This window comes from Myotis yumanensis, unplaced genomic scaffold, assembly GCF_028538775.1.
Source record: "Myotis yumanensis isolate MYYU_CA2020_CCGP unplaced genomic scaffold, mMyoYum1.0.hap1 SCAF_7, whole genome shotgun sequence".
NCBI classification, from domain to species: domain Eukaryota; kingdom Metazoa; phylum Chordata; class Mammalia; order Chiroptera; family Vespertilionidae; genus Myotis; species Myotis yumanensis.
In genome coordinates, this window is record NW_027223758.1 from 7,496,695 (window position 1) to 7,507,299 (window position 10,605).

At 48.4% G+C, this 10,605-nt stretch overlaps 1 protein-coding gene across 1 annotated transcript; it reads right to left on the bottom strand.

Moving 5' to 3' along the window:
- Nucleotides 1-643: 643 nt before the first annotated feature.
- Nucleotides 644-10,330, bottom strand: FAM210B (family with sequence similarity 210 member B). Its single transcript, XM_070419731.1, has 3 exons — nt 10,126-10,330; nt 3,183-3,358; nt 644-2,980 (listed from the first exon to the last, which is right to left on the bottom strand). Exons 1-3 carry the CDS (start codon nt 10,309-10,311, stop codon nt 2,764-2,766), a joined length of 579 nt encoding a protein of 192 aa, XP_070275832.1. The 5' UTR covers nt 10,312-10,330; the 3' UTR covers nt 644-2,763.
- Between the last annotated feature and the right edge of the window lie 275 nt (nt 10,331-10,605).

Genomic DNA, 10,605 nt, shown 5'->3' on the forward strand with positions numbered 1-10,605 from the left:
TCACTGTTGGCCTGGAAATGAGCAGGTGCCACAAGAAGCAGGTCTGTCCCATTTTTGGTCTCATGTTCTATATGCCTCCTAACATGCAGTTACATATCTGTTTCTAGTTGCCAGCGTCATCTGCTCATCAACCAAAGATGGTCAACTTGACAAGGACGAAGGAAAAGGTGGAAGTTTTGAATTTACTGAGAATTAGTAGAAAGTATGCTTTCATGGCCAACTTTCAATGCAAGAGACTAAATATCAAAAATGTCCTAAATGTAAGGAAGTGGCCAACACCCACTTCCATATCAATGTTGATGAAGTAGTCATGGCAACTTTAAAACACAACTGCAGTGTCCAATTAGCTTTGAGCTGAACCAACTTTCCAAAGTAGTAATACTTCATGTATTCTCCACCCCAGCTATAGTTAATATGACGTGACTAACTTTACCTGTTATAGTAGCTAAACTTCTGCGGTTTCCCCAACCAGAATCGCACACAGCAAGAATATAGCCCATTATAGTCACACAGTGCTGCTTCACAATCAGCATCAATTATTGCTCACCAGAAGAGCAAAGTTTCATAAACTACAGAGAGGTTTGTTTCACGGCACTTAAGCTGCTCATTTTGTTAGATAAAAAAATGAGAGGTGAACAATAGCTTTACATGTTAAAAATAGATCATCCGTTTTATTTCTAGTTGCATAAAAACAGTGAAAATACAAGCCATTTGTAGATCTTGTTGGTAAGCTGACATAATGATCCTTTAATTTCCTCACCCTCTCGGTTCTGCTGTTTTGTTCTGACCACTGGCCATGGGAGAGGAGTGGAGTCAGGGCTTAGAAGAGATGCTATGGCTATTTGATGTGATAATTAGTTTTATTGCTTGCCCTTTCAGTCCACTCCCATCACTCCAAACACAGAATCAAAGTTTAAAATCTAAGCCCTTAAATCTGTAGGAGTCAGGTGTTTTTTTTTTTTTTTTTTTTTTGCATAGGCATTACGAGGGATCTGTTTGATATAGAAAGGGGTTAGAAGCCCGAAGCCAATGGTTTAAAGACAGATGAGATGAAAATGCTGGTCTCCCAGGCCAGTGTGCCTCAATGGTTGAGCATCAACCCATGAAACAGAAGGTCACGGGTTTGATTTCCTGTCAGGACATACCTGGGTTGTGGGCTCAATCCCTGGTGGGGGGCGTGCAGAAGGCAGCCAATCATGTTTCTCTCTCACTGATGTTTCTATCCTTTTCTCTAAAATCAATAAAAACATACTAAAAAAAAGAAAAGAAAATGCTGGTCTGATCCACATGAAGAGTGACCTTGAACCAGTATCGGGCATCTCGATCCGCTGTGTGGATGTCTCAGAAAGACAGTTTCAACCTGAAACTGGTAAAACCTTTTGGCACTGAGCTAGTTGCTTTGAAAGGAATACAACAAAATGATCCACTCTAGAGATCTTACAAATGGGGAATTCATCCCATAATGACATTTGTAAAACTGAAGTGATTGACATGGATTACTAGGGAACTGTCAACAGCCAGATCATAAAATCAGGACTGTCAGATTATATAGTACCTTTAGTTTTCTGATTGTCCCAAGTGTAATTAAACAAACTGGGAGATGGGGGGCAAAAAAGGGAGCCAGAAAGAGAAACACAACTAACTCCCTTGACCAGGGCAGAACTGGTTAGACTGCGGTTCCCAGAGTGGAGCCGGAGCTCAGTGTGAGTGCAGCCTGGAGGGCAGCAGCATGGACTGATGCTGAGTCCCACAGGACGGCTCCGCCAGGCCAGGCAATGGAGACATTCCTTCCCTCCCCCGCCTCCTGTATTTCACAGTTGTCTTCCATGTATAGCAAGTGCTACTAACTTCCCTTTTTAGAGTGAGATTCAAAATCTTTCTGTTACTGTACATAATTTTAGCAAGCTGAAAAACATAAGCAGCAACAGAATGTAAACACTGACAGTTCTGGAATGTTTGGAGTTTGAGATACAGGGTTAGGCCAGGACTGTCTCAGCTTTCCATATGTGCAATGTCCACATCCTCTGAGGACCTGGGCTGCAGGAGCCACAGGACGCCATTACCGCTGGACAAGTTTCCACATTTCACCTGGACAGAGACAAATGACCCTGACCTACTTTCAGGAAATTTGAGAAAAACAACCTGAGCTAGGCCCCGGCTTGTCTGGATTTGACGGGATTTTGGGACTAAGGAAACACCCTGGAAATACTTGTTTTCCTTTCCCCCAGACAAGTGTAACGAATGTAAAGGTGTTGACGCTAATTATTACATATTGTTAAGTCTTCAATTCTGCTTCAGTAATGGCAGCACTGGCAGCTGTTCTGCAGAATATTGCATATTAAACCGCAGGCAGCCTGACCACAACTACTGGAGGCAAGGGAATTTTAAAATTAGCTTAATGAATCGTTGCTCTTTAAGAATGTGAACAAAGATGGACCCCTAGGGCCATCTTTCAGAGGAACAGTTCTAAAGTACGCTAGTAAGCTAACAGCTGACGATGACTCATTTGTGATGTTTCGCTGACATTTTAGATAATGCATATAAGCCCTATGGTGAGTAGCCCTAACAAAATTTATAAAGCAGGACAAATTACAATTATTTAAACACTCGAATTTTGCTGGCAAAAGTAAAACTTATCCATGAGAACATAGAAAGTAGCCCCTGCCCCCCAGAACAAACAAACAAATCCCTACAACCCTAAAATCAATCCGAATTGTGTAATTTAACAGAAAGGGGTCTCCAGGCCCACAGTTGAAGAGTTCATCAAGGGTTTGCAGGGGGAGATTTAAAAAATCCCACTTTCCGAAAATACCTGACAAGCAAGGGCACGGAAACCAAGGTGATGCTGATTCTGACGGGTGCAAACAGCTTGTGGATGGCGTAGGCCACCACGAAGGTGCTTGTGCCCGCGGCCATTTTTGACTGGACCAATGACTCCTTAAATCCGAGCTTAAGCAGGATGGCTGACATGTCCACACCACTGGAGGGCAAAGAGGCAAAAACAAAACAGTTATTAGAGCAAGGGGTTACACTGAGACAACGATTTGGCTCTGAGATTTACATTATTTTAAAAAATGTGATGACAGTAGCTAGAATAAAAAGTCTTGGACAGAAAGTAATTATTCCCAAAAAACCTCCCATGACAGTAGAAAACAAACATTTGTTACTGTCAGCAATCTCACCTCGAAACAACCATGTAAAACATGCCCAGGGAGACTAGTGAGATTCCAATGTGCACCGACACGCCGACGGCTCCGTATTCTTGGAAAACCTTCTTCAGCTGCTGTGACTTGCTTTGCTTTTTCTCCTCTGTTTTGCTGAGGTCGCTGACTGTTGTCGTGGTGGTTTTGCTGGGGTTCTGTGCACAAATCAAAGAAGGGGGAGCCTCCAGGTCAGGAGCAGGGATGTCAGTGGTGGTCACCAGCTTCCACATCACACAGTGCTCCACTCGTCCCTCCGCTGTGGGAGCCCAGCTACCCTCTGTCTTACTTGGGGAGCTGAGGCTAATTAATGCCCACTTAGCCACTAATACAGTGAAGGCTGGGAACTAGTAGGATGGGCAGAATGATGGCCCCAAAGATGTCCAAGTCCTAGTCCCCAGAAGCTGAGACTGTCACCTTACAAGAGGATATTGCAGATGTGGTTAAGTTCAGGATCTTAGATGGGCAGGTCAACCTGGACTCTCTGAGTGGGACCCATGTGATCATAAGAGTCCCTGCGAGGGAGGCAGGAGGGCCAGAGGGGCAGGTGTGAGGACAGCAGCAGAGCCTGAGGCTGGAAGGTGCTCCCTGCTGGCTTGAGGACAGGACAGAGCTGAGGACTGCCAGCGCCTCTGGACAGGAAGTGGGCTTTCCTCCACAGCCCCCAGGAGCAACCAGCCCAGCAAGCACCTTGACTTTAACTCTGTGAGACCCAGTTTAGGTTGCTGAGCCCCAGAACAGTAAAGTAGTAAATGTGTGTTGTTTTAAGCCTCCAGGTCTGTGGTTCCATCCGCAAGAGGCACTAACGCCTTAGGGCTCAGACCTGGAGGCAATGATGACACTATATCAGTAATGGCGAACCTTTTGAGCTCAGCGTGTCAGCATTTTGAAAAACCCTAACTTAACTCTGGTGCTGTATCACATATAGAAATTTTTTGATATTTGCAATCATAGTAAAACAAAGACTTATATTTTTGATATTTATTTTATATATTTAAATGCCATTTAACAGAGAAAAATCAACCAAAAAAATGACACGCGTGTCATAGGTTCGCCATCACTGCACTATGTTAAGCACGTTCTCTGGGCCAGGTAGCACTCGCATGATTCTGTCCATCCGCTGTCTGCTTTCATCTTCCCAAAACCTGGAAGTAGATACTGTTGCTCTTTCCACTTTCCAGAGGAGCAACACCAGCTCAGGCCGAGGAACCAGCTCAGGCTGAGGAACCAGCTCAGGCCGAGGAACCGGCTCAGGCTGAGGAACCAGCTCAGGCCGAGGAACCAGCCCGAAGCCACACAACTGGAACTCAGGTGGCCCGAGCGGAGCCTGAGCGCTCGACAGCCATGCTAATCGCTATGAAACAAGCACGTGGGGCCCAAAAAACCAGAGCAGAAGCGACGGCACGTGTACTTCCAGAATCAGATTTGCCCTGTGATCCCCGCAGATAAAGGAAGGCCCAATTCCGGGCCATACACACTGGCTGGGATTTACACAGACACAGTTCACTGCGCGTGGTGTCTGCTAACATCTACGGAGAACTACGGGGTCTGCAATGTTTGGAAGAAACAAAAAAGCCAAAAGCGTTGGATTAGACAACAAAGACGAAAACGCCCAATATGGAGCTTGCCTTTTTTAATCAGATTTCTTTAGCCCTGGACAGACCTCAGAGTTCTTCCCGGCAGGTAGTATCTGGGTCGGCTCTAGGTCTGGCCTGGCAGAGGCCAGGGCGCCTTCCTCCCTGTATTTTTTTTTTTTTTAAATATATTTTATTGATTTTTTACAGAGCAGAAGGGAGAGGGATAGAGAGATAGAAACATCGATGAGAGAGAAACATCGACCAGCTGCCTCCTGCACATCTCCTACTGGGGGTGTGCCCGCAACCAACGTACATGCCCTTGACCGGAATCGAACCCGGGACCTTTCAGTCCGCAGGCCGACGCTCTATCCACTGAGCCAAACCGGTTTCGGCCTCCCTGTATTTTTAGAGCCGCACTTCAAAGGGACGAGCGTGACAGCCCCAGAATCCCCAAGAGGTAGGGGAGGACCCCTGGAGTGAAAATGAAACAGTACAGGGCAGCAGTGCACACAGCAGAGGCCCCCACATTCAACCAGGTGTGCCGGCCAGAGAGCAGGGCACGTCCCAGCCCTGCCCAGCCTGCTCAGGAGCAGCTTGGACCTCTGCGTGGTCCCCAGGGGCCCAGACGCTGCTGGTCTGTTTGCCCAGAATCTTCCCTGAGTTTTAATCACACACAACAGGTACTCATTTTTGCCCCTCCTCCCCCCTTACAAAACTCCGATTTATAAGTTAAAAGAGTCTTGTCTTTACTCCCGATGGGAAGAGCACCCTCTTTGTTCCCAAACTGCAGTTGGAGCTGAAAAAACACAGCCCCCAAAACCCAGAAGTGTTGGCCTTGGAATGAAATGTTTCACTAAATGCTATTTGCTTCCCTGGGAATTGTGTTAAGGTCACGGGGGTGGGAGTGGGGACGAACAGTACTTCTCACTGCCTTTTTGTTTGACTTGCATGTTTTTTTCAGACTTAAAAGGAACACTTTACAAAGGGGGAGGGCCAGTGAGGGGCGACGGAGTCTCAGATTGAATTCTGACAGGTGGTAAGCATAGCGTTTTTGGAAAGGTTTGAAAACCACCAGTGTCCTATTGAGTCCCGCGTTGGGCTTGGCGCTTGAAAGGCGTCATTTCATAACAATCCCCCAAACCCTGTCATGTGGCCACCCTGTCGCTCCCGCTTTGACAGGCAGGACACAGGGTGGGGGAGCGATGAGCTGGCTGGCAGTGCCTGGACTGGTTACTGTGCTGGTCACCACCCAGCCACACGGCCTCTAAGCTCCTCAGCAGAGTCCCCATCCTGTCCTAAGAGTGGAACATTCCTAAAGGAGGACACTTCCGGGACCTCCAGGGCTGGGGTGGGGCGGGGGGGGGAGGGGGGGGAAGCTGTGGTCAGTCTCCTCCTTTTGGTTGGCCAGCACACGTGACCCCCTTTCCTCGCAGCCTTTGACTATCTGCCGCCCACCAGCCGAATGGCTGCTCCTCTCATAATCACACTGCAGATGGGAGAGCTGCTAGGTGTTGGGCCCTGATAGTACGAACCACCCACGAACCGCACTTCCAAGTGGCAACCGACATTCTCACTGAGGCTGGTGTCGGCTGGGAGCCCCGACCAAGCCCACTGATGCTCATCTGTCCGCGCACTGGACCGAGCGCAGCTGTCTCTGTGGAGGGCCCCCCCCCCCCCCTTTTATTTTACCACCTCTATTTTGGCAAAAGGCCTTTGGCCCAAAAAGAGACATAACAAGGCAGTCTGGCTTCCAGCTACAAAATAATCAGCGTCTGCTGCAAGGGAGTGGGAGGGACAATATCCAGACACAAGGGATGGTTTTTAACTTTCCTGAGTTAGAATCTGACCTGGACAATTTTCTTCCTTCTATCCTTGTAGGACAGTGATTCCCAAAGTGGGCGCTCCCGCCCCCTGGTGGGCGCTGCAGCGATCCAGGGGGGCGGTGATGGCCACAGGTGCATTTGTTTTAACTTTTTTTGTATTACCTTTCTATTCTGAGTTCAATAAATAGTTTCATAATTTCAAACTTCAATGTTTCTAATTTACACCTTTCTTTACTATATTTTACGAAAAAGGTAGAAACATTAATACATATATCTTTCTGTTTAATTGCTATTAAAATAAAAAAAAATTAATTTCCAGGGGGCGCTGAGTAATATTTTTTCTGGAAAGGGGGCGGTAGGCCAAATAAGTTTGGGAACCACTGGTGTAGGAGGAAAAATCTTCAAGCATTGTGAGCCATGCATTTTTCTTCCTACCCTGGAGGAGACTAAAGCTAAAATAAAGGAAGTTCTGAAGAGGTGACTTGTAAGGAATGGAGACTTTTCAGACATTCATTTCTTAGTGAAATATCACCTTACACGTTAGGCCCTGCCTGGGATGCAGACTCTGTTATATCCCAGTGCCTGTACTTAGACATAGTACTTTCATATACGTGTGTGTGAGTGTGTGTGTGATGCCCCTCCACTATTCATAAAAGTACAAAAGTCTGTATTAGAAGGAGCAGGAAGGTTTGAGGAATGAACCAAAGATCTTGCTCACAAGTTGCTCACATTGTTTGGGGTGACACCTGTTTTCACTCATTTGATAAATATTATTACTACTAAACACTATGTTGTGTTTAGTCTGTACCGGTTCTGAGTACTTTGAAAATATTAATTCATATAATCCTCTCCACAACCCTGTGAGTTAGGCACTACTGTCACCCCCACTTAACAGATGAGGATCCTGGAAACTCAGAGAGGTTGAGTAACTTTCCGAGGATCACACAGGAATTACTGTGAAAGCTGGGATCAAACCTGAGTCTGTTTCTAAGGCCTTTGCCTGTCTATGCTCCTCACTTACTCACGAGTGCCTGCTCCGTGCGAGGCACTGCTCCGAGTGTGGAAGGTACAGTAATGAAAAGAGCAGACAAAACCTCATCCTCTGGGAGCCTAAGGTCTAGTAGTTGGAGGGGAGGGACAATCAGCAGAAAAGGAAACTAGCAAGGCTAAATGAGACAAGTGCTGTGGAGAAACACCAGCGAGGAGAGCAGAAAGGTAGAATGTACCAGGTGCCAGGGACATTACCTTGTTTCCCACTCACTCTCTATGAAATATGAATTAATATCCCATTTTACACATGAGAAAACTGAGACACAGAAGTGAGAGAATCTGATCAAGGCCACAGAGCTAGTGAGTAGAGACAGGAACACAGGGAATCTGGGACTACACCATCACTGTATACCAAGCATGTCAAACTCGCGACCCGCAGGCTGCATGAGGCCCACAACAAATGTTTTTGCGGCCCAGGCAATATAACGGTATGTAAGAAACGTTTTTTTTTTTCTTTTTTTTTTTTTAAATATATTTTATTGATTTTTTACAGAGAGGAAGGGAGAGAGATAGAGAGTTAGAAACATCGATGAGAGAGAAACATCGACCAGCTGCCTCCTGCACATCTCCTACTGGGGATGTGCCCGCAACCAAGGTACATGCCCTTGACCGGAATCGAACCTGAGACCCTTCAGTCCGCAGGCCGACGCTCTATCCACTGAGCCAAACCGGTTTCGGCAGAAACGTTTTAATAAAAATTTTGTAACTTAATTTTTATAATATCCTGTTATACATAATCATTAATAACGAACTACAATGTTCACTAATGACTGATTACTTTAATCGTGTTGCATTCATTTCCCTTACGCGCCTTACGCGCAGGCACACCACTTCTCTCCACTAATACCAGCAGCGAATATTTTAGCAGCCGATTGCTACGTCATTAGTTTTGGACTGACTAGTTTGGTGTGCGCAACAGGAAATAGTTCGCTTTCGGAGAACAAGAAAAATAGGTTTATTTGCATGACGCTTATTAATTTGTGCAGTTATTCAGTGTCTGGTAAGTTAATGTTCAAGAAAAAATATTAATTTTTATTAAAATGTTCTATTATTTTATATTAACGATTACTCATTTATTTTAGCCCTTTGTATTCAGCATGTCTCTATCGAAATAAACCTAGCTTTTGTTGTTTTTTTTTGCAGCCCACATAAACTTAAACCATGTTTATTTGGCCCATGTTAGCCTTTGAGTTTGACATGCTTGCTGTACACACACATCTCTCTCTCTCTCTCTCTCTCTCTCTCACACACACACACACACACACACACACACGCGCGTGCGCGCAAGTACATGCCAGTGCCAGGACCAGGACTGGGGACAGGTTGATGTGGCTGCTGGGACAGACAAGCAGGTCAGGAGAGCATTCCAGATGATGAGTACAGAAAAGATCCACACCCAGGGGTTTAAGGGGGCCAATGGAGGCATCCAGGGCATCACTGGTGGTCAGGGAAGGCTTCCTGGAGGAAGGGCTGAGCCATGAAGAATCACAGGAAGCAGCTGGGTGTGTGCAGAGGGTGCCAGACCCCCAAGGACCCCCAAACTGGGCTCAGGACTTAGAGACAAGATCTGTCTGATGGGGGAGAAGGCAGGGAAGGAAGTTTCTCATCTGTGCAGGAGGCATGGTAAGGACATGGGTCCAATGCCCACCGAACAGTTGTTCAGCAAGTGCTAGCTAGGTTAGCACCATGCTCAGGCCTGCATCAGCTCATAGACTTGTCCCTTAAACTCTGGTTGGGGATGTGCTATTATTAGCCCCTGAAAGGTCAGCCCACAGGCTCAGAGGTCTTCAGCCTTGGGGTGAGGTCACACCACTGGTGAGAGCTGGGCCTGATGGTGGTACCCAGGCAAAGGGACTGCCGGGTGCCAAGCTTGAGACCCTGGTGGGGCAGGAGGCCGGGTTCTGCATGTCCCAACACAACTCGTTAGTCCCCTCTCTCCATTAGACTTTTTCTTTAAGGAAAAACAATTGTTTTATTATATATAATGTATATATATACATGCCTTTACTACCATTCTGAATGGAACCGGTTTCCACTAACTATACAGAGAAGGCAACCGCAATGAAATAACACCAGTTCTTGCGGGAGTCTGGCCTGAAGTCTGCGCTTTTGGTTAGATAAGGTTAGCTCGTCTCTAACAACTCCCAGTGAGGAGACCCTAACGTGACTTCAAAAGGGAACGACTCAGGGCCAACTTACCCCAAGCGAAGGCCTCACCTACACTTTGCTCGGCGGTCGGCCCTTTGGGAACCCGGGCCCCCCTCCGCTGGAGACGCCGACCTGGGCAGATGGCTAAACTTGCCGGTCGGTTTCTCAGCCGTCAGCTGGGATGATCGCCGCCTCGGCTGGCAGAGATGTGGGGTCCGGGGCCCTGGAGGTGCTTGGTCTCGGGCAACTTCGCGGGCAAAGCTCTCCTCTGGCGGAAGTGGACCCGGGTTCAGGGCGCCGGAGTCGGGGTGGGGTGGAGAGGCTTACCTGGTGGCCGCCGCAGTCCCCGCGGGCCGCGCACAGCAGTCGGGCGTCTGACCCGGGTCTGAGCAGCGGCAGGAACAGGGGCGGCGGGGCGCAGGGGGCCGCGGCGCCCAGGAGCCAGGAGGCTCGAGGCCCGCCCCGGGCGCTAATTCTGCCCGCGGGGCCCAGCAGCACCAGCAGGCGGGCCATGGCGCTGGGCGACCGAAGGGAAAGCGAGCCGGAGCCCCGAGCGGCGTGGGCGGGGCCGGAACGCGCGCGCCCTCATTGGCCACGCCCACCGACCCCGCCCCGTCGGAGCCCAGAAGTCGCGCGGGGTGGGCGGGGCCGGGGCTGGAAACCCGGCGGAGTGGGCGGGGCTGCAGACCTGCGCCTTTTCTGCCTCGGCCGTGGACTTCTGCTGGCGACCAGTGGACTGGCTACCCGCGGGTCACAGGCCAGCCCCGCTTCGAGAGAGAGGACGTGGCGGGAAGTGGCAGGGCCCAG